The following is a 24,762-nucleotide window of genomic DNA, read 5'->3' on the forward strand; positions in this document are numbered from 1 at the left end:
TCCCTCCCTTCCTTCTTCCCTCCCTCCCTTCTTTCCCTCCCTCCCTCCCTCCCTCCCTCCCTCAGGGACAATCATGTTCAATAGGACTAGAACTCACCATCTCCTGGTGATTGGCCCAAAGTCACCCAGTTGGCTTTCCTGCCTAAGGTGGGACTAGAACTCCCGGTCTCCTGGTGATTGGCCCAAACTAACCCAGCCGACTTTCATGCCTAAGGCGGGTCTAGAACTCACCGTCTCCTGGCGATTGGCCCAAGTCACCCAGCCGCCTCTTATACCTAAGGAGGAACTAGAACTCCCGATCTCCTGGTTATTCCTCATCAGATGCAGGTGGACACAAAGGCTTGAAAGAAAACAAAACCCTCCCAGGACACTGCAATAAATTTTGCACCGAATTTTGGCCACAAGACAGTGTGGGCTGCTGCAAAAGTGGCAAGAGCGAGAACGGGTCCTAAGCCAGTTTTTCCCCCTGCCGCTTTAACTTGCGAATGTTCGTAAGTCGAGGGACTTCCCTTTATCCTTCAACCCATGTGTTGCCAGAAAAGTATCTCTTTCTTGGCAATCCCCAAATTCAAGAAAATATATCTAAAAACTTCGCCAACTAGGCCTCAGGTCTTTAACCTAAGCTGTCCTTAAATTTCAGGAATTTCCCTCGTCATAAATCAAGACTTCATCGTTGTCAAACTATGCTCCTCTGTTGTCAGTTCCAACAAAATTTGGAGACCTGTCGATGTCAGGAAAAAAATAAACACCCTCCCCACCCCCATTTTCTAAGCACCCCCACTGCAGGCAGTCCTTAACGTACGACCACGACCGAGTCCAAAATTTCTGAGGCTAAGCGAGACGCTCGTTAAGTGAGCCTTGCCCCATTTTGCGGCTGTTCTTGTCACGCTTATTAAGTGACTTTCTGCAGTGGTTCATTTAGCAACATTAATTTAGCTGTTAAGTGAATCCAGCTTCCTCCTTTGACTCTGCTTGTTGGAAGGTCGCAAAAAGGGGATGGCGTGACCAACAGGGACACTGCAGCCGTCGTTAATATGAGTCAGTTGCCTAGCGTCTGAAGTTTGACCCCGTGACCCTGGGGATGCTGCAGCAGTCATAAGTGTGAAACCCATCCTAAGTCACTTTCTCCAGTCACTAAGCGAATGGGTTGTAAGGGCAACCTGTAGTTGCTTGGTCAACATCCATTTGTAAGCGTACTTTTTATTCTGAAATGCTTTTTTTCCCCCATTGCATGCCAGTAGGATTTCTTCGGGGTTTGTTTTTTTCCCCCTGCGAGTCCAAAACTGAGTTGCAAATTTGGGCAATTGTGAAAGATGGATGAAAGGCGAAAGAAAATTGCCGTAGGGCAATTTGCAAAGCTGGATTTCCTAAAATATCCTTTTATGGAGCTGTTTTACGGCCCTCCCCAGAGAAAATCATGGCAAAGATAGACCAGAGAAGGATAGATAATTTTTGAGTAGAAAGGACTTCATTGCCAGCTATAAGTCGAGTTCCTCCAGATCTTGGACTTCAGCACCCATAATCCTAAACCAAACATGCTGATCAGGGATAATGGGACCAGAAGTCCAAGTGGTGTGGAGAGTCATTTATTTATTTGGGTTTTCTGACATGGGCACCAAAACTATATGATGATAATTCGGCCCAAAATTTATGTTGCTAAGCAAGAAAGTTGTTAGGTGAGTTTTGCCCCATTTAATGACCCCTCTTGCCACTGTTGTTAAGTGAATCACCACAGTTGTTAAGTGAGCCACATGGTCGTTAAGTGAATCTGGCTTCCTCATTGACTTTGCTTGTCAGAAGGTAGCAAAAGGGGATCGCATGACCCCAGGATACTGCGACCGTCATAAATATGAGTCAACTGCCAAAGGCTGCAATGGGTCGTAAGTGAGAAAAAAGGTCATAAGCCACTTTTTACAGTCATTTTATGACGGCTGCAGTGTCCAGAGGTCACCTGATCACCTTTATGTGACCTTCTGTTAAGCAAAGTCAATGCGGGAAGCCTGATTCACTTAACAACCGGCTTACTAACTTAACAACTGCAGGGATTCGCTTAACAACGGTGGTAAGAAACCTTGCAAAATGGGACACAACTGACTTAACAACCGTCTCGCTTAGCAAGAGAAATCTAGGCCTTCGCTGTGGTCATAAATCGAGGGCTACCTGCAAATGGGCAGTCTCCATTGAGGTCGTATCTCGAGGACTGAAACCATCAGCTTCAATATTGGCTGTGGGGAGAAGGCGAAAGAGGAAGGAAGGAACGTAATTCACTGGCATCTTTCTGCTCATTTGAATACACCCTTCGGATATTTGAAATTTTGCCCAGAAATGGCATGGAATGAAGAACGCTTTAATTAAATTCCTACATCTTAGGTACAAAGAAATAGTTAGGCAAACAAGAGAGGCATTAATCATGTCTCAGTGAGTCAGCCTAAGGAGGCATTTATCGGTGAACATTGGTTAGGGAACACCCTCCTTTTTTTCAAAAGAAAAGGCAGAGGATGCTGGAACAAGAAAACCGGGTAATTAAAAGGAGAGATAACATCACCCGAACAATCGTGGATAAAGTCCCAGGTGAGAAAACTGGGGGAAATCAGCCTAGGAAATCGATCAAAACCGCAAAGGCATCCCAGGAAAATGCTACCAGGTTTGGTGGGATAGGAATTTGAGAAGGGGTGAGGACATCATGCAGGGGAAAAATGGAACGAGAATGTGCAATCCCTCGAGAGAGAAATTAGGAGGTTGGGAGGTGCAGAAATAGTGGGGTCCCTGGTGCTCCCGGAGCTGGGTGGTTTCCTTGCAGACGTTTCATGACCCGACTGGGGAACATCATCAGGGCTAGAAGGGAGGAGGAGGAGGAGGAGGAGGAGGAGGAGGAGGAGGAGGAGGGGGGGGGGACTGTGGGGTCCCTGGTGCTCTCTGAGCTGGGTGGCTTCCTTGCAGATGTTTCAAGACCCAACTAGGGAACATCATCAGTGCTAGAAGGGAGGAGGAAGGAAGGAAGGAAGGAAGGAAGGAAGGAAGGAAGGAAGGAAGGAAGGAAGGAAGGAAGGAAGGAAGGACTGTGGGGTCCCTGGTGCTCTCTGAGCTGGGTGGTTTCCTTGCAGACATTTCATGACCCAGCTAGGGAACATCATCAGGGCTAGAAGGGAGGAGGAGGACGACGACGACGATGACTGTGGGGTCCTTGGTGCTCCCTGAGCTGGGTGGTTTTCTTGCAGATGTTTCACGATCCAACTGGAGAACATTCTCCAGTTCTAGAAGCTAGATACTCTCCTCCCCCTTATAGTAGTGATGATGTTACTTAGGTGGGTCATGAAACATCTGCAAGGAAACCCCCAACCTCAGAAAGCACAAAATACCCCATTGTTGTTCTCTTCCTCCTCTCCCCCCCTGCAAACCCCTCCCTTCTAGCACTGATGATGTTGCCTAGTTGGGTCATGAAACATCTGCGAGGAAACCACCCAGTTCAGAGAGCACACAGGGACCCCACAGTTCTCCTCCTCCTCCTCCTCCTCCTCCTCCTCCTCCTCCTCCTCCCTTCCAGCACTGAGGACGTTCCCTAGTTGGGTCATGAAACGTCTGTAAGGAAACCACCCAAGCTCAGAGAGCAGCAAGGTCCCCACTAATCAAGTGGCTTACAACCATGACATTTGCTACAAAAAAAAAAAGTTTTTTTTGTAGTCATGATGACCCACTTAACGACAGGCAGAACTGACTGTTGTAACACCAGGCTCAGTTACAACCATAAGTTGAGGAGTACCTGCAAATCAATTTATGGCAAGGTCATTGGTGTTAGTTGATGACTTATGATCTGGTGCTTTGTTTAAGGCCAATTGCAGTGCACTGAGGTCCCGAATTTGATGAGAGCTGTGAAAAAGGGCTCCAGGGCTCAACTATTCATTTAATGACCGCTCAAAGTTACAGCGGCACTGGAAAAAAAGTGACGTACAACTGTTTTTCACCCTGACGATTGTTGTAGCATCCCCACAGACACGTGATCAAAATTTGAACATTTGGCAAAACTGATTCATATTTATGACGGTCGCAGTGTCCCGGGGCCAGGTGTGCCCCTTTTGTGACCTTTTGACAAGCAAAGTCAATGGGGGAGTCGGATTCACTTATCAGCTGAGTCACTGACTCAACAACTGCAGGGATTCACTTAACAGCTGTGGCAAGGAAAGTCATAAAATGGGCCAAAACTCATTTAACAAGTGTCTCACTTAACAATTGAAATTTGGGGCTCCAAGATGGTCATAAGTCAAAACCATGCATCTTACAGCATGAATCAAATGTGCATCTTAAAGCATGCCTGGCAGGGGGATTCTGGGAGTTGAAGTCCTCCCCTCTTAAAGCATGCCGATTGGGGGATTCTTAATATTTATATGTTACTTATATGTAAGGATGCACATCTATACATTTGTTGTATATAGTATGTTTAAAGGTGTGCTATGTATGTGTACAATTTGAGAGCAAGCAACTAAATTACATTTTTAACGTGTGCCATTGTGCCCACTGTAAAAAAATGATAATAAAGGTTATCTATCTATCTACTGGGAATTGTAGTCCACCCCTCTTAAAGCAGGCTGGCTGGGGAATTCTGGGAATTGAAGTCCACCCATCTTAAAGTTGATAAACTTGAGAAACACTAGCCTAGTCCGATCCACTTACTGTAGAAAACAGGAAAACGGGTGTCTCTTCTTGAACTAAGAAAGCAAACAACAAAAACCGCAACCCAAATATTTTCGCCTCCTCTCTTTCCGTGCAAAACGTCCATAAATCTGGCTAAGAAAAAACGCATCTCTCCACTCGGGTTACCTGCGCCTAGAATTCAAGAGCTGGAAGGACTTGCAAAATCAGCTCCGGATACCTGCTGGGGTGACTTTATCCCTATTTTGTGACGAGAACGTCACGGTGCGTTAAGCTCACAATGGCCCGGAGATATTTTATATGAAGTTTGCTTTGGTCCCTGATTAGCAAGACCCCAAACTAAGTCATAGCAACGTAAAACTATGCATCGCTCGCCGGAGAAAGGGAAATTCTGTATTCAAATGGTGGCATCGAACAATCGCGAGGGCGTGTGAATTGTGGGGAAAAAAACACATTTCGCTGGATAGCCGGGGCCTTAATCTCCTTGTCGCTGGGATATTGTGCTCCTAGCAGACCCCAACGGGGCGTTGGGCGAAAGTCCCCCAGGACGGCCCCCTTTTCTTGGCCTGAGTTAATGATATACTGATGTTGCAGCCTCTTCCAGCAAGATGATACAAGCACTGGATGAAAAGCAGGGTCTTGTGAACACATCCTAAAAGGCTGAACACTTTTGATGGAGAGGTTGCAGGTCACCACCTACAGTGGGGCAGGGAAGGGGTCAGATCAGAAGACCCTTTGCGAAACAAGCCCGGAAGCTCCACTTCGCCACCAGGGTAGACTTCAATAGCCTGAAACACTGGGAATCCTCAACTTACGGCCGTAATTGCCCTTCCTGTTGCTAAGTGAAACAGCTGTGAAGTGAGTTTTGCTCCATTTTATGACCTTTCTCGCCCCAGTTGTTAAGTGAATCACTGTGGTGGTTAAGTTAGTAACATGGTTGTTAAGTGAAGCTGGCTTCCCCCATCGACCTTGCTAGTCAGAAGGTCACATGACCCTGGGATACGGTGACCGTCCTAAATATGAATCTGTTGCCAATGTGAATTTTGATCAAATGACCCATGGGGATGCTGGCATGGTCGTAAGTGTGAAAACTGGTCATAAGTCACTTTTTTTTTCTACCTGACCCACCAGAGGGAAGGGTGTTACAAATCTCACTTAAGGAGGCCCACCTAGTGTGACCCAGAACGGCCTCCTCTGCAGCGCCTATAGAGATGAGATTGCCCCCTCCCCACTTTGACATTCTTTTCAAAAAGCCTTGAAGACATGGTTTGGCCACTGGGCCTGAGGCCCCCCAGGGTGATTGGGAGCCCGTCAAGTGGCTCCCATCGGTCAAGTGGCTCCCATCGGATATCTGTTGAAGATCCATGTGGTCCTTGCTGCTCTCTGAGCTGGGGGAGGGGGTGGCTTTTCTTGCAGATGTTTCATCATGCAACTAGGGAATATCATCAGTGCTAGAAGGGAGGGGAAGGTTACAGAGAGGGGGAGGAGGAGGAGGAACCAAATGCACAGGTATAGTATAGGTCAGGGGTGTCAAACTGCCGGCCCGTGGGCCAGACGCGTCATGTGGAAGCCGTGCCCACCCCATTGCCGGCAATGGCAAAACTGTCCCGATACATTGCACGACGTCACGTGATGTCGCGAGTTTGACATGTCTGGTATAGGTGGTAACTTGCTCAATAGTAGCAACTGTGAGAGGGATCTCGGACTCCTAGTAGACAATCCCTTAAATAGGAGCCAGCCCATGTGCTGCAGCTGCCAAAAAAGCCAACACAGTGCTAGGCTGCATTAACAGAGGGATAGAATCAAGATCAAGTGAAGTACTAATACCACTTTACAATGCCTTGGTAAGGCCACACCTGGAATACGGCATCCAGTTTTGGTCACCATGATGTAAAAAAGATGTTGAGACTCTAGAAAGAGTGCAAAGAAGAGCAACAAAGATGATTAGAGGAATGGAGACTAAAACATATCAGGAACGGCTGCAGGAATTGGGTATGTCTCGTTTAATGAAGAGAAGGGCCAGGTGGGGACAGGATAGGAGTGTTCCAATATCTCAGGGGCTGCCCCAAAGAAGAGGGAGTCAAGCTGTTCTCCAAAGCACCTGAAGGCAGGACAAGAAGCAACGGATGGAAACTAGTCAAGGAGAGAAGCAACCTGGAACTAAGGAGAAATTTCCTGACAGTTAGAACAATTAACCAGTGGAAAAACCTGCCTCCAGAAGTGGTGAATGCTCCAACACTGGAAGGTTTTAAGGAGAGACTGGACAAAGCCATTTGTCTGAAATGGTATAAAGTCTCCTGCCTGAGCAGGGGGTTGGACTAGATGACCTCCAAGGTCCCTTCCAAATTATTATTATTATTATTATTATTATTATTGCAATGGGGTCCTTGGTGCTCTCTGGGCATAGTTGTTTCCTTGCAGATGTTTCATTACCCAACTAGGCAACACTATCAGTGGTTGAGGGAAGTGGGATTTGTGCTCTCTATATACTAGTGGCTTGACCTATTACTGTTGCTGGGAATGTAAATCACAGCCTAATCAAAAGTCCACCATGTCTGTTCCCATGAACACTGACAAGGCAAGACCCTAGTACAGGGGTCCCCGCTACCGGGCCGTGAATTGTTTGAAAGCAGGCCATGGAAGCAGTGTGTGCACACGTGTGCATCCCTACTTGCGCAAGTGGTGGACAGGCGTGCCTGCCGCTCGCACATATGGATCTGTGCGTGGATGTGCACTTGCCCGCCGCTCACAGGGAATCATCACACACCCCCTCCCCCCACTGATCCACAAATTCGGAAAGGTTGGTGAACTTTGCCTTAGTATGTAAGGAGGGCAAATCCTTCTGGCACTAATGATATTACCTAGTTAGGATAGAATAGAGCTGAAAGGGACCTTGGAGGTCTTCTAGTCCAGCCCCCTGCTCAAGCAGGAGAACCTATACCATCTCAGACGAGTGACTGTTTAGCCTCTTCTTAAAAATCTCCAGTGATGGAGCGCCCACAATTTCTGGTGGCAGGCTGTTCCACTGGTTAATTGTCCTCATTGTTAGGAACATTCTCCTTAATTCCAGGTTGCTTCTCTCTTTGGTCAGTTTCCAACCGTGGTTTCTCGTCCTTCCCTCTGGTGCTTTGGAGAATAAGTTGACCCCCTCCTCTTCTTTGTGGCAGCCCCTCAAATACTGAAATACTGCTATCATGTCTCCCCTATTTCTTTTGTTCTTTAGACTAGTGGCCAAACCCAAGTCCCGCAGCCGTTCTTCGTATGTTTTAGTCTCCAGGCCTTCGATCATCCTAGTTGCTCTTCTCTGCACTTTTTCCAAACTCTCAACATCTTTTTTGTGATATGGTGACCAAAACTGGTTGCAGTATTCCAGATGTGGTCTCACTAGGGTTTTATAAAGCGGTACTAATACTTCGTGTGATCTTGATTCTATGCCTCTGTTTATACAACCCAGGACTGTGTTAGCTTTTTTGGCTGCTGCAGCACACGGCTGGCTCACGGTCGAGTGATCGTCCTCTAGGACTCCAAGGTCCCTCTCACAGTTGCTGTTTTTAAGCCAGATCTCGCCCGGCCTGTATTTATTTTATTATTTATTTATTTATTTATTAAATTTCTATATCACCCTTCTCCCAAAGGACTCAGGACGGTGTACAGGGCAATAAAACACAACATACAAAAATTAAAAATAAATTAAATTAATTTAGCCCCAACAATAATGGTTAAAAATAAACCCAAACCCTTAGTCCAGGCTGGCCTGTTCAAACAACCAAGTCTTCAGGTCACGGCGGAAAGAGCGAAGGTCGGGAGCCATCCGGAGCTCAACAGGCAGTTGATTCCAAAGGTCTGGCGCGCCCACAGAGAATGCTCTCCCCCTGGGGGCCGCCAGCCTGCAGTCCCTGACCAACGGCACCCGGAGGAGGCCCTCTCTGTGGGAGCGCACAGGACAAAGGGAAGTTGACGCCGGCAGCAGGTGCTCCCGTAAATAACCCGGACCCGTGCCATTTAGGGCTTTATAGGTCATCACCAGCACCTTGAATCTCACCCGGAGGGCAACCAGAAGCCAATGCAGGTCGCGGAGGAGAGGTGTTACATGGGAGTATCGGGAAACCCCCATCACAACTCGTGCGGCCGCATTCTGCACCAGTTGAAGCCTCTGCGTGGTCCTCGAGGGCAGCCCCATGTAGAGAGCATTGCAGTACTCTATCCGAGAGATCACGAGCGCATGAGTGACTGTACGCAGGGCATCCCGGTCCAGATAGGGCCGCAAATGGCACACCAGGCGAACCTGGGCAAAAGCCCCCCTGGCCACAGCCCCTACATCAGGGGTCGGCAACCTCGGCTCTTTTATGACTCGTGGACTTCAACTCCCAGAATTCTGGGAGTTGAAGTCCACGAGTCATAAAAGAGCCGAGGTTGCCGACCCCTGCCCTACATGGTCTTCCAAACTGAGCTGTGAGTCAAGGAGGATACCCAAGTTGCGAGCCCTATCTACGGGGGGGTAACACCTCACCCCCCCCTATAGTTAAAGATGGAATGAACTGAACTTCCCGAGATGCCGGTACGTACAACCACTCAGTCTTGTCGGGATTGCTAAGCTTGTAAGCCGCCCTGAGTCTTCGGAGAAGGGCGGGATATAAATGGAATTAAAATTTTAAAAAAAAATTAAGCCGAAGCCTGTTCCTCCCCATCCACACCCGGATCGCCTCCAGGCAACGGGACATCACATCGAGGGCATCACTGGGGTGGTTTGAGGTAGAGATAAAAAGCTGGGTATCATCAGCATACTGATGATACCCCACTCCAAAATTTGTATCTGTTGGGTCGTGAAATGTCTGCAGGAAAATAACCAAGGTCAGAGACCACCAAAACCCCCATAACCCTCCTCTTCCTCTCCACAGACTTTGATGGCTGTCACTGGGGGTGGCATTTTATTGGCTTTTGTCTTGAGGGATTTTATTCCCTTAAGCTGCCCTCACTCACCTGAGTGAGCCCTATTCCTTGCCTTAAGAAAATCAAAATCAAATTAATTAATTGATCAAGCAGACGCCTGGTGTGATATGACGCCTCCTCCAGGATCAGAGACCTGTTTCAGGAGGTGAATTGTCTCTCTGTAGTTAAGTTTGGAAGCCTCCCAAATTCTGATCTTTGGGCAATCAAGTTTTGATCTGATGTGCGCAATTCACCATGTTCTTACAAAACTTGCTGTTGTTGCCTCAGAAACCCAAACATATGTTCCACCTACCATGAACCAGCTACACATTTTCTTGGCAGGGATGTCGACTTTAATAACTTTCCTGAAATTATTAAATGTATTATTTATCTGAAATGAGCATCGGGTGCCCTCAGGATAATTTCATGCACCCATTCAAACATGACAAGGTCTTATCAAACAGTTTCAGCAAAACCCAAATTTTAATTTTTCGATGCCTGTCAGAAGCTGCAGTCATCCTTGACTTATAACCATTCATTCAGCAGCCGACTGAAGGGAACTTGCAACTAACCCTGGCTGCATCCCCGTGGTCACATGATCAAAATTCAGACACTTGGCAACTGGTTCATATTTATGACAGTTGCAGTGTCCCTGGGGGGGGAGGTCACATGATCTCCTTTTGCGACCTTCTGCCAAGCAAAGTCAATGGGGGAAGCTGGATTCATTTAACGACCATGTGACTCACTTAACAACTGCAAGGATTCATTTAACAACAGTTGTAAAATGGGGCAAAACTCACTCAACAACCGTCTCGCTTAGCAATGGTCGTGAGCCAAGGACTACCTGTATTGCAGCTTTTTCAATATAAGCTTATTGACAATGTCTTAGGTATTAGAAAATTAAAAGAAAATCTTTGCATCTCTGTTAATCAATTTGTTGAATGCATTTTGTGGCACTTTTAACCAGCTCTTTTCTTTGCCCTTTCCCTTTTATTTCAGTTCATATCTTAATAATAATAATAATAATAATAATAATAATAATAATAATAATAATAATAATAAAGTTGGAAGGGACCTTGCAGGTCATCTAGTCCAACCCCCTGCTCAGGCAGGAAACCCTATACCATTTCAGACAAAATGGCTGTCCGGTCTCTTCTTAAAAACTTCCAGTGTTGGAGCATTCACAGCTTCTGGAGGCAGGTTGATTTTATCTTGTTTTCCTGTTTTTATAATGGTTTTTTTTCTGAAATTGAACAAAGCTATGTATTTTTTTTTTAAAGAAAAGGTCAGGTCTCTAAGGATTGGGAAGACTGCTGAGGGCCCAGAGGCTGCCACCATTTTGAATTTTTTGCCCTTCCTCCCTTTGTTGCTAAGGTGTTTTTTTTTTCTTTAATTACACAAATGCTCAAAGCAAGCAATCTGTTTCTACAGATCCCATCATGATAAAATCATGGAGATACACGGAAAAATTTCCTTCCCTAGACATCTAGGTTTCCTGGGGCAAAGAGAGAGAAAGAGAGAGATTATTTTAACAACAACAACAACAACAAAACAATAAAAATAATAATAATCTCTTATGGTTTCCCAGGAACATGTAGTGCAGTAATCAAAACTATTAAATTTTGGCAAGGCACCAGGTTGAGGTGGAGATTATCCCAGAAGAAGGAAAAAAAATTGAAAAAAAGACTTGGAAGTTTTTTCAACCTGCCTTTAATTTATGGAGAACATCACAAATGCGTGGGAAGCTGAGCCTGAAGGCTGGAAGGGAATTAAACAAGATGGGAGGGATAAAACCGCAATTTTTGTGATTGTTGCTTTCAGTGAAAAATATTGGGCCAGTTGGAAACCAAATATTGATCTGGAATTGCTTTTTGTTTTCCGGTTTTTAGGCCAACAGCAAATGTTTGCCTAGATAGGTCCTATCAAAATGTATTGACAGAGGAGAACGTCTCTAAATTTTTGCGGGCTGAGATTTATATCACTTGTGGTTGTTGCCATTACGGAAACATGGTGGGACAAAACCCACAAATGGAACACACAGCTAGAGGGATTTAAATTATTTAAAAGAAACAGACTAAACAAAAGAGGAGGTGGAGTTGCTCTCTGTATAAGAAATAACTTTATCTCTACAGAAATAGAGCAGAACAATGATGAAAACTGTATACTTGAATGCATTTGGGTCAATATAAAAGGTGGAAAAAAAATGACATTGCCATAGGTGTATACTATAGGCCGCCCAACCAAGCGGAGGAAATAGATGAACTTTTTGCTAGTCAGCTAACTAAGGTATGTAAGAAGCACATCACAATAGTAATGGGGGACTTTAATTACCCTGATATCAACTGGGAGACAAACTCTGAACCAAGTGGAAGATCAAACAGATTCCTGACAAACCTAGCAGACAACTTTCTCTCCCATATTGGATTTAATTCTCACTAACAGAGATGAAATGATAGAAGGTGTCGAAGCCACAGGAACCTTGGGGGGAAGTGATCATGCAATATTGGAATTCAACATTCTGGAGGCACAAGCAATAGAACACAGCCAAACTAGAGTCTTGGACTTTAAAAGAGCTAATTTCAATAAACTTAGAGAGACCTTGGGAAGAATTCCATGGATGAGAATCCTAAAGAGGAAAACAACTCAAGAAGCTTGGGAAATTTTGAAAAGTGAGATAATGAAGGCCCAGTCTAACACAATACACAACAAAGAAGAAAAACAACAGCTCTCAAAAGAAACCAGCATGGCTGCATAAAGAACTCTCTGATAAATTGAAAGATAAAAAGGACAAGTATAAGAATTGGAAAGAGGGGCACATAACTAAGTCAGAATATCAGCAAATAGCCCGTGCCTGCAAAGATGAAGTGAGGAAAGCTAAGGCTCAAAATGAACTAAGGCTTGCGACCAAAGTCAAAAATAACAAAAAATGCTTCTTTCAACATATAAAAACAAGAAAAAAGTTAAAGAAATGATTGGTCCATTAGTGGGGGAAAGTGGCAAGAAGGTGACAAGCAACAGGGAGAAAGCAGAACTATTTAACTCGTTTTTTGCATCTGTCTTTACACAAAGGGAAAAAACAGTCCACCCTACCCAAACCAGTGCCATAAAAAACAGAATAGAAACGCAAATTTAGATAGGCAAGAAAATGGTAAGTGAGCACCTGTCCAGCCTAGACGAGTTCAAATCACCAGGCCCAGATGGATTACACCCCAAGGTTCTCAAGGAACTGGCAGACGTGATCTCAGAACCACTGAACTATATTTTTCAAAGATCCTGGAGCACTGGGGAACTACCAGAGGACTGGAAGAGAGCTGATGTAGTTCCCAAATTCAAAAAAGGGAAAAAATAGATCCAGGAAACCACAGACCTATCAGCCTCACCTCAATACCTGGGAAGATTCTGGAAAAGATAATCAAACAACAAATCAGCGAACACCTTGATACAAAGTCATCACTAAGAGTCAACACGGGTTTGTCAAAAACAGATCATGCCAGACAAACCTTATTACATTCTTTGACCAAGTGACAAAATTAGTGGACCAGAGGAATGCTGTGGATATAACTTACTTGGACTTCAGTAAGGCATTTGATAAAGTAGATCACAACCTACTACTTGATAAGATAGAAAATTGTGGGTTAGATAGCATCACCACCAGATGGATTTGTAGCTGGCTGACCGGCCGTACTCAGCATGTGGTCCTCAATGGAACCGCATCTACATGGAGGGAAGTGTGTAGTGGGGTGCCCCAGGGCTCTGTTCTGGGCCCAGGGCTCTTCAATATCTTCATTAATGATTTGGATGAGGGGATAGATGGAGAACTCTTCCAATTTGCAGATGACACCAAGCTGGCAGGAATAGCCAACACTCCAGAAGATAGGCTTAAGATACAGGACGATCTGGACAGACTCGAACACTGGGTGCTATCTAACAAAATGAAATTCAATGGTGAAAAAAGTAAGGTTCTACATTTAGGCAAGAAAAACCAAATGTACAGGTATAGTATAGGTGGTACCTTGCTCAATAGTAGTAACTGTGAGAGGGATCTCGGAGTCTTAGTAGACAATCACTTCAATATGAGCCAGCAGTGTGCTGCAGCTGCCAAAAAAGCCAACACAGTGCTAGGCTGCATTAACAGAGGGATAGAATCAAGATCGCATGAAGTACTAATACCACTTTACAATGCCTTGGTAAGGCCACACCTGGAATACTGCATCCAGTTTTGGTCACCACGATGTAAAAAGGATGTCGAGACTCTAGAAAGGGTACAGAGAAGAGCAACAAAGATGATTAGGGGGACTGGAGGCTAAAACATATAGGGAACAGCTGCTGGAATTGGGTATGTCTAGTTTAATGAAGAGAAGGGTGAGGGGTGACATGAGAGCAGTCTTCCAATATCTCAGGGGCTGCCCCAAAGAAGAGGCAGTCAAGCTATTCTCCAAAGCACCTGAAGGCAGGACAAGAAGCAATGGATGGAAACTAGTCAAGGAGAGAAGCAACCTAGAACTAAGGAGAAACTTCCTGACAGTTAGAACAATTAACCAGTGGAACAACCTGCCTCCAGAAGCTGTGAATGCTCCAACACTGGAAGTTTTTAAGACAAGACTGGACAGCCATTTGCCTGAAATGGTATAAGGTTTCCTGCCTGAGCAGGGGGTTGGACTAGATGACCTCCAAGGTCCCTTCCAACTTGATGATGATGATGATGATGATGATGATGATTCTCGGTGTTCTTTTTTTGGCGATTTTAATTATATTTTTGGTGATTTCTTTGCAGATGTTTCATGTCCCAGCTGGATAACATTATCAGTGCTAGAAGGGGCTGGGGCAGGGGTGGGGAACCTTGGCCCCTTCATGACTCCTGGACTTCAACTCTCAGAATTCCTGAACCAACATGGCTCAGCATGAAACCTCTCCCTTTCTCTTCAGCATGGCTGGCTCAGGAATTCTGGGAGTTGAAGTCCACGAGTCATGAAGGGGCCAAAGTTTCCCCCATGCTGGCTCAGGAATTCTGGGAGTTGAAGTCCACGAGTCATGAAGGGGCCAAAGTTTCCCCCATGCTGGCTCAGGAATTCTGGGAGTTGAAGTCCACCAGTCATAAAGCGGCCTAGGCCAGGGGTAGGCAACCTTGGCTCTTTTACAACTCGTGGACTTCAACTCCCAGAATTCCTGAGCCAGCCTGGCTCAGCTTAGAAACCTCTCCCTTTCCCCTCAGCATGGCTGGCTCAGGAATTCTGGGAGTTGAAGTCCACGAGTCTTAAAAATGCCAAGGTTGCCTAACCCTGAACTGGGGAGTGTAAGGAGGAGGAGGAGGAGGAAAATGGCGATGACCGTGGGGTCCTTGGTGTTCTCTGAGTTTGACGGTTTTCTTGCAGACATTTCATGACCCAACTAGGGAACGTCATCAGCGCTAGAAATAAGTGGTATTTGCTCCCTGTTTATATTACTTGCCCTGACAGTGTGATGGGGGTGTGTGCTTTTCTCCTTGGTAGTGCCTTGGGGATATTGTTTTCTGCTGAATTGTTTGTCTGGTCTTCAACCCTGCCTATCTTGGATCTTTTTTGTTCCCTTTGTCGCTTTTGTCTCTCTTGAGTGGTGCGTAAAGGTGGTTTATCTCAATGTCTCCATGGATGGCCGAGGTGGCGTCTGAATGCCAAACTTTCAGGAATACCCTAGCCTTTTTGGAGTTAACTTGGTGTAGGATATTCACAGTTTCCTGGTAGAAACAATGGTTGGGAGTATCCATGTGTTGAGGGATTAAGGAGTTTTCAATATTTTGTCTTCTGATTCCTAATTGGTGTTCACACATGTACTCTGCTAGTCTTCTACCTCTCTGTCTTATGGACCTTATACTGTATGTTGTGGATGGCTTCTGTGATTTCTTCTTCTTCTTGAGCTACTGGGTCAACAGAGGTGGTCCTCAACTTACAACCTTTCAGTTAGTGACCGTTTGATGTTATGACAGCACTGAAAAAGCAGAATACGGGTAGCCTTCAATTTAGGATCACAATTAAGCCCAAAATTTATGTTGATAAGTAAAACATTTGTTAAATGAGTTTTGCCCATTGTAATGGCTTGCCTTGCCACAGTTGTTAAGTGAATCCCTGCAGTTGTTAAGTGAGTAACACGGTTGTTAACCAAATCCAGCTTCCCCATTAACTTTGCTTATCAGTAGGCCGCAAAAGGTGATCACATGATCCCAGGGCACTGCGAACGTAATAAATACGAGTCAGTTGCCACACGTCAAAATTTTGATCACATGACCGTGAGGATGCTGCAACGGTCGTAAGTGTGAAAACCTGTCCTAAGTCACTTTTTTAAGTGCCGTTGTAAGTTTGAACAGTCACTAAATGAACTGTTGTAAGTTGAGAACTACCTCTAATAGAATAACAGTAGCAATCTCAGTGTTGGAAGTGACTTATGACCATTTTTCATACTTACAACCGTTGCAGCATCCCCAGGGTCACGTGATCGAAATTCAGACACTTGGCAACTGACTCATACTTATGATGGCCACCGTGCCCCAGGGTCACATGATCCCCTTTTGTGACCTCCTCACAAAGTCAATGGGGAAGCCAGATTCGCTTAACAACCATGTTGCTAACTTAACAGCTGCAGTGATTCACTTAACAACGGTGGCAAGAAGAGTTGCAAAATGGGGCAAAACTCACTTAACAACTGTCTTGCTTAGCAACAAAAATTTTGCTCATAAATCGAGGACCATCTCTACTGGATGTTGGTAGATATTGTGTGAATATTACCCCTACTGCCCTGGCTGGTGATTATGAGAGTTGAACTCCAACCTTACTCAGGGCCTGAGGTTAGGAAGATTGCTTTGGTGCTCTACTAAAACCTGTCTAACTGCCTTCCGGAGTTGGCTAGGATTAAGCAAGCATTTGCTGTTTCTCCTTAATTGCCTGCTTCCTGAATTAATCCATTTGGGGGTTCATATAATCCAGGGAACTCTCTGCTAACCAAACTGCTAGAATGAGTACTAACCAAGCTTTGCAGCTACGCAACAAAACCACTAGAAGATTAACCAACATGTTTGTAATGTGATTTCAACATAGGCAACAAATAATTTTAGTGTAATATGCAAACTTGCTTTGGGTCTTATTTTGCATTTTAATTCCTGTTTTGTAGGGAAACACCAACATCACAAAGAAAAACAAATACACATACGAATACAAATAAAATACATATACATATACATATACATACACACACACACATATATATACATATACATATATATATATATGACGTACCACAATTCAGCCCAAAATTTCTGTCGCTAAGCAAGACATTTGTTTACTGAATTTTGCCCCATTTTACAACCATCCTTGCCATGTTTGTTAAGTGAATCATTGCTGTTATTAAATTAGTAACACGGTCGTTAAATTAATCTGGCATCCCCCATTGACTTTGCTTGTCAGGAAGTCACAAAAGGGGATCATGTGACCCCGGGATACCGCAGCCGTCATAAATACGAATCAGTTGCTAAGTGTCTGTATTCTGATCACATGACCATGGGGATGCTGCAAATGTCGTGCGTGTGAAAACTAGGTATAAGTCACTTTTTTCAGTGCCGTTGTAATTTTGAAGGGTCACTAAACGAATGTTTGTAAGTCAAGTATTATTGGTAGAAGTGAAGAGAAATGCCCTTATTATTACCATTCTTAAAAGATGTTTTATTTATTTATCAAATTTCTACATCATCCATCTTACCTAAGTGACTCGGAGCACTTTATACACAATACAATAAAAGCATGTAAAAACGTGATTAGAAGTATACTTAAATCTAATTTAAAACTAGGTTAAAATTTACAAGACAAAAGATAATCCTGTGGCCGGATTATCAAATGTTCTAAGATAATAATCAAATAGCTTTTGGTGCCCTTAAGCAAATGGGTGAAGGCCTAAATCATTGTATCTGAATCTCAACCATTCTCTTCAAGATGGGTGGACTTCAGCTCCCAGAATTCCCCAGCCATCATGAAGTTGAAGTCCATCCATGTCATGGTTGCCAGCTTTGAAGAACAAGATGCTCCAGCTTTGGCAGCCTAGCAATTGCCCAAAGAGGTCAAATGTAGACCTTGGTCAAGAAGGTCCCATTTTGTGCAGTAGATGTTCTTCAACCAGAGCAAATGAATTCTACAGATCTTTCTCTTCCGCTGGCGTTCTTTCTTTAAGGGCTTCTATCTCCAAGGTCATGCTTCAAAGAATGGCTTTCACCAGCCCCTTGGATGGATGGATGGATGGATGGATGGATGGATGGGATGAGGATGGGATGATGGATAGACAATGGATGAATAGGATGATGGATAAAAGGATGGAGGGAGGTATGGATGGATGAGATGATGGATGGAATGCTGGATGGATGGATGACAAATGGCACAATGGATAGATGGAATGAATTTGGGATGGTGGATGGATAGGCTGATGGATGGATATAATAGATGGGACAGTGGATGGATGGGATGGTGGATGATGGGTGGATGGTTGGATGGAAGAGATGATGAATGGACGGATGATGTGCCATCAAGTCATTTTCAATCCTAGTGATCACAGACATTATAATTTATCCAAGGTGATTTGTCCCTAAAGTGGTCCCACAGGACTTCCATTGATGCACCCATTGCCACCACAATTGAGTTGATTCACCTTCTACTGGTCACCCTCTTCTTCTCCTTTCTTTCATCTTTCCCAACACTGTTGACTTCTCAAGGAAGCTGAGTATTTGCATTGGCTGACTGATTGACCATTTGCCATCAACTTGTTGTCAAGGCTCAGTGTCCAGATAGATAGATCTTCTCCAGGAAGATCTTTCCTTAACCTGGTCCTTCAAGCCTTGGTGGAGCAGTGGGCTGATGCCTCCTTAAGTAACACCAGCTGCCTGCAATTAGTGCAGGTTTGCATCCCACCAGGCTCAAGGTTGACTCAGCCTTCCATCCTTCCGAGGTAGGTAAAATGAGGACCCAGATTGTTGGGGGCAATAAGCTGACTTTGTAATAATGCCGCTTGGGGTGTGTGTGAAAGCCCTAACAAGCAGGCATATACATAGAATGAAAGCTACTGCTAAGCTTGTAAGCCGCCCTGAGTCTTCGGAGAAGGGCGGGATATAAATGTAATAAAAAAAATTTTTTTTAAAAAAAGTCTCCCAATGGTGCCTCCATCTCATTTCCTCCTGGTTGTCCTCTTCTACTCTTTGCTTCCATCTTTCTTTGCACTATGGACTTTTCCAAGGAGCTGATTATTTGCATTAATTGATAGATGGTGTACCATCAAGTTACTATTAGTCTTAGTGACCACACAGATCTACCTTTTTCTAGAAGATCCGTTCTTCATCCTTCCAAGTCTTCCAAAGGTGCCCCTATCACCAGTGCAAACTGAGTCTATCCAGCTTCTCATCATTGTCCTCTTCTTCTCTTTCCTTCTAACCTTCCCACCATCATAAAGGTCTTAAGCTGGCTCTTTGCACCAACTGAATGTTGGATGGATTATGTTGCCTTCAAGGTTGTTGACTCTGAGCAACCACCTAGATAGAATTTCTCCATGAGGACCTATTCCCAACCTGCTCCTCCCACTTCTAACGAGGCCTCCGTCGCCCCCATAACCGAATCCACCCATCTTCTTCCGGTCCTCCTCTGCTTCTCTTTCTTCCCACCTTTATAAGACGTGTCCAAGGCTCCTCCAAATTGTGTGTTTCCTAGAAGGGGTGTGTGTGTGTGCTTTGACGCGCAGGGAGGGAAGTTGGTCAAATTGTGGAGGCTTTGCACACCCTTGTTTCAAAAGCTCTGTCTTCCCACCCCCTTCGGCCCGCTCCTAGCCCACCCCCAGCCCTTCCAGAAGGCCTACCTCGAACATCTCAAGTCATGACCTGCTGCTTGTCATGGCTACACCTCTGGCGAACCACCCAGGCTGGCTAACAAATATGCCCCCAGCCCTCTTGGCTCTTATCTCCGTCAAAGAGCTTACATTTTTATATGGCATCTTAATAACCCATCACTTCCATTACAAGTACGTGCCTCTCATCCTCTTTCGCTCTTCTGCAAAGCCTGAGGCACCTTGCTCCAGCTCAGAAGGGTCAAGTCTCTTCCGAAGCATCCGGGCAGGGGTGGGTGAGAAGCTGGAAGGTCTTTTGGAGAGCCCCAGGGCCTCGTCTCCCTTTTCCTTCCTCCCTGCTCAAAGCCGCAAGAAAGGCAGGCTCCTTTTAGAGGTCTTTTGATGGGGCTACCAAGAAACCTGCTAAGGAATCCATTGGATTGTCTGTCGGTGTGGCCTGCTGGAGCAGCCTTTCTCCACCTTGGCAACTAGGGAAACGGGTGGGGCTTCAAGCCCCTAGAATTGCCCAGCCAGTGGGAAGAATTCCATGCATGTTGGCTGGAGAATTCTGGGAATTGAAGTCTACCTGTCTTCAACCTGCCAAGGCTGAGAAGGTTGCTTCTGAGGAAATCATTGCCTTTCCTTTCTTCCTTTCCTTTCCCTTCCCTTCCGTCCCCTCCCCCTCTCCCTTCTTCTATTCTTCCCTTCCATTCTACCCTCCCTTCCCCCCCTCCTTCTTTCCTTCCTCTCTTTCCCTCTTTTCCTTCATCTTTCTCCTTCCTTCCCTTCTCCTTACTTCTTCTCTCCCTTCTTTCCTTGTTTCTCCTTCCCTCCCTCCCTCCCTCTCTTTTTCATCATGCTTTCTCCTTCTTCCCCCTTTCCCTTCCTTTTTTCGTCTTTCCTTTCCTCCCCTCTCCTTCTCCTCCTATCCACCACTCTGGCTGAGGGATTTTAAAGTCCACGCATATTCAGGCTGCAGGGAAACACCAGATTAATTAATGTGTGAAGGGGCCCAATTCAAGAGAACCACTTGGTTTATTTAATACAAAATCAATTTAAAAAAAAAAACAAAAAAACACCCACCCGCTTGATCAAACAAGCAATTGTGACCTGGCTCAGCCATAAACCACAATGGGTGGGCTTACGTTCACTAAGGTAAAAGTAGCTACCCACATTACCGTTAAGCAACTAGGAGTTGTGTCATTTCTCTCTTGGGGCATGTTTCTGAAATGATACGGTTAAAATTAAAATCCTAACTTTCTGGAAGTTTCGGGATTTTGAAGAAGCTGCGGACGTGCAGTCTTTAATGTAGACTTTTAAAAAGGGGCTGTTAAGTAGCATATTGACATTTTGGTTTATCTTTGTACAAGCCTGAAGGAAATAGCCAGCGGGCAGGTGTGATTTTAAAAATATCATAAAACAGCATTTACAGTGTGGCTGATAACCCTGTCAGGTCAACAGGGAAATTTCCATTTGCTACCTGTTTGGATGAGTGCACAACTCCCATTTTATTTTATTTTGTATATTATAGGATAATACATAATATCACGTGATATTACATGATATGATATTTTATTATATTTTATTTTATTACAGGTAGTCCTCTACTTAGGACCACAACTGAGCCCAACATTTGTGTTGCTAAGCGAGACAGTTGTTAAGTGAATTTTGCCCCATTTTACGACCTTTCTTGACACGGTTGTTAAGTGAATCACTGCGGTCGTTAAAGTTAGTCACATGGTTGTTAAGTGAATCTGGCTTCCCTATTGTCTGAAATTCACCAAAGGGGAATCACGTGACCCCCAGGACACTGCAACCTTCATAACTACATGCCAGTTGCCTAGTGTCCGAATTTTGATGATGTGAGGATGCTGCAACGGTCGTAAGTGTGAACAATGGTCAGTGCAGTTATAACTTCAAACAGTCATTAAACAAATGGTTAAAAATTGAGGATTACCTGTAATCCCAGCTAGAACAGGCAATAGTCGATTGTTCAACGCTCCTGGAAGTCAACACTGGCAGTTTTTAACAAGAGATTAGACAACCGTTTGTCTGAAATGGTATAACGTTTCCTGCTTGAGCAGGGGGTTGGACTAGAAGACCTCCAAGGTCCCTTCCGACTCTGTTATTCTGTTACAGGTAGTTCTCAATTTACAACCATTCATTTCCTGACAGTTGAAAGTTACAACAGCACCGAAAAAAGTGACTTATGAGCAGTTTTCACACGACTGTGGCAGTATCCCCATGGCCACATGGACTCAAATTCAGACAGTTGGAAACTGACTTGTATTTATGACAGTTGCAGTGTCCTGGGGGGGTGTGTGTGTGTCACGTGATCCCCTTTTGCGACCTTGTGACAAGCACAGTCCATGGGGAAGCCGAATTCACTTAACTGTGTGACTAGCTTAACAACGGCAGTCATTCACTTGACATCTGTGGCAAGGAAGGTCGTAAAATGGGGCAAAACTCACTTAACAGATGTCTCGCTTAGCAACGGCAATTTGGGGCTCAGTTGTGAGTCGAGGACTGCCTTTACTCTGTCGGCAGTTTGAGGAGAGGGTTGGCTGCAATCTTTCCCCCAGTTTGAGCTGAGTCTATTCTCTTTCCACAGCCACCCGGGAATCGGCCTTCGTCCACGCCATTGCCTCGGCCGGAGTGGCTTTTGCCGTGACCCGATCCTGCGCTGAAGGTTCTGCCACCATCTGCGGCTGTGACACCCGTCACAAAGGTCCCCCTGGAGAAGGGTGGAAATGGGGTGGCTGCAGCGAGGATGTGGAGTTCGGCAGCATGGTGTCGCGGGAGTTTGCGGACGCGCGAGAAAACCGGCCAGACGCCCGCTCGGCCATGAACAGACACAACAATGAAGCCGGACGAACGGTAAGGATTGTGGTCTTCTCGTTTACGTTCCCTTAATGGGGTCCACATCAAATGACAAAGTTTCTTTCAGATTGAGGTTGACATACACACACATGTCCACACCGTGGCAGGGACACACACAAACAATCTATCCACTTCTAGTACAGGTAGTCCTCGACTTACAATCACAATCCGGACCTAAATTTCAGCTGCTAAGCCAGGCAGTTGTTGACCCTGGGACACTGCAACCGTCATAAGTATGAGTCAGTTGCCAAGCATCTGAATTTTGATCATGTGACCATGGGGATGCTGCAAAAGTCCTAAGTCACTGTTTTCAGGGCCGTTGGAACTTCAAACGGTCACTAAACAAATGCTTGTAAGTTGAGGACTTCCCGTACAAATATTATAGTCAATTAATCTTCTCCTTCTTTGTCCCCTCCTTCCTTCCTTTCTTTTCTTTTTTCTTTTCTTCTTTCTTTCTTTCTATTTCTTTCTTTCTTCCTTCTTTTCTTTCTTTTCTTTCTTTCTTTCTTTCTTTCTTTCTTTCTTTCTTTCTTTCTTTCTCTCTCTCTCTCTCTCTCTCTCTCTCTCTCTCTCTCTCTCTCTTTCTCTCTTTTTCAGTCCATCATAGACCACATGCATCTCAAATGCAAGTGCCACGGGCTGTCCGGCAGCTGTGAGGTCAAGACCTGTTGGTGGTCTCAACCAGACTTCCGGGTCATCGGTGACTTCCTCAAAGATAAGTACGACAGCGCTTCTGAGATGGTGGTGGAGAAACACCGAGAATCCCGCGGCTGGGTCGAAACCCTGCGCCCCAAATATAATTTCTTCAAAGCACCCACAGAGCGAGACCTAGTCTACTATGAAAATTCCCCAAATTTTTGTGAGCCCAATCCTGAAACCGGTTCATTTGGCACCCGCGACCGAGTCTGCAACATCAGCTCTCATGGCATCGACGGTTGTGACCTGCTGTGTTGCGGCCGTGGACACAACACACGGACCGAGAAGAGGAAGGAGAAATGTCATTGTATCTTCCACTGGTGCTGCTATGTCAGCTGCCAGGAATGTGTAAGGATCTACGACGTTCACACATGCAAGTAAAAAGGGATAACTTGCTCCATCATAGGAGATGAACTGGAAGGAACTTTTTTTTTTTAGTTGGGGGAAAAACGATTTCTTGAGAGTGAATGAAGAGAAACGGAAAGAGAGGGAACAAGAAGATAAAATGGGTGGACTAGGATAGATCTAATGTCTTCTGGGTCATCCCACCTGGAAATTAAATTTGCAACACCATCAACAAGAGAAACAAACTAACGGGGGTCGTTCATTCTCACTATCGTTCTACGGAGAGGAGATGCTGATTTCTTTAACTAGACATAGAATTGGGTGTAGTTGTCTTCTGGGTGTCATCTCTTCCTTCTTTGAAACCACAAGCCACCGGATCTATAGGTGAATTCTGAACTCGGAAGATGATTCTACGCAAGGATCCGCCTGTTACAGCACCAACTGTAAACCAGGATTTTAACTGTTGTATAGGATTGAAAACGGTCCACACATCACAGTTTATCAAAGATCTCCCATAACTTCTTGAGGGAATTAAAAGGATCTGAAGAGGACCCGTTGCTCTGTGGATGGGCCGTTTGTGTTGTCTCCTGAACTGGATGATAACGGTGTCTCGTACCGTTACGGGAAGTGATGCTTTGAGAAAACAATCGTGCTCATACAGCATGTTGGACAAAAGACACACACACACCTACACATGCACAGACATAGGCTGTGTTTCAAGTATGTGTAGAACACTCTCGCGCGGCCTGGGATCGGTCTTGAGGAGATTTGGTGTTTCTTGTTCGGGCTGCGAGAAATCGTCTCGTAGACTGCACTCAATGCGGATCCAATAAATGGTTCTCTTGTGTTTGATGCCTTATTGTATGGTTGGTTAATCAACAAATATTGTATTGCCACGATGGAGAGGAGGAGAAAACCGGGCAATAGTCTTCATCTTTATTTGAGCCATGCAAGACATGAAATAAAATGTTGAATTCATGGTTATCATTGTGACTTGGTGGTTTTCGAGGTCAAACGTCCGCCTCTTATGCGCCAGTTGTCCCGCGTCAAAATGCAACTTTCACATGCTCACACCTGGGGTACAGTTAGGTCCTCAACTTACAACCACAATTGAACCCAAACTTTCCACGGCTAAGAAAGACAGTTGTGCCCCCTTTTATGAACTTTCTTGCCCCCATTGTTAAGTCAATCATGCAGTTGTTAAATTAGAAACACCGTTGTTGCTTCCCCATTGACGCTCCTTTTGAGAGGTTTAAACAAGGGGATCTGTTGACTCCGGGAAACCTGCAACCGTCGTAAATATGAGCCAAACATCCAAATTTGAATCACCTGCCTCTGCGCACGCTGCAACAGTTATGTGAGAAAGGGTCATAAGTCACTTTTTTTTAGTGCCGTTGTAATTTTGGACGGTCACTAAACAAATGGGGGGTAAGTAGAGGACTG

At 45.1% G+C, this 24,762-nt stretch overlaps 1 protein-coding gene across 1 annotated transcript in view; it reads left to right on the top strand.

The window, feature by feature from the left end:
* WNT3A (Wnt family member 3A) overlaps positions 1-23,355 on the top strand; it is a gene marked incomplete at both ends in the record, with an annotated part of 34,854 nt that extends 11,499 nt beyond the window's left edge. Inside the window, 2 exons of the mRNA XM_083378730.1 lie at positions 22,010-22,275; positions 22,876-23,355. Coding sequence (XP_083234856.1) covers positions 22,010-22,275; positions 22,876-23,355 — 746 coding nt within the window. The remainder of the gene's footprint in view (positions 1-22,009; positions 22,276-22,875) is intronic.
* Positions 23,356-24,762: the final 1,407 nt, after the last annotated feature.

This window comes from Vipera ursinii, assembly GCF_947247035.1.
Source record: "Vipera ursinii genome assembly, chromosome: Z".
In the NCBI taxonomy this organism is placed as follows: Eukaryota; Metazoa; Chordata; class Lepidosauria; order Squamata; family Viperidae; genus Vipera; species Vipera ursinii.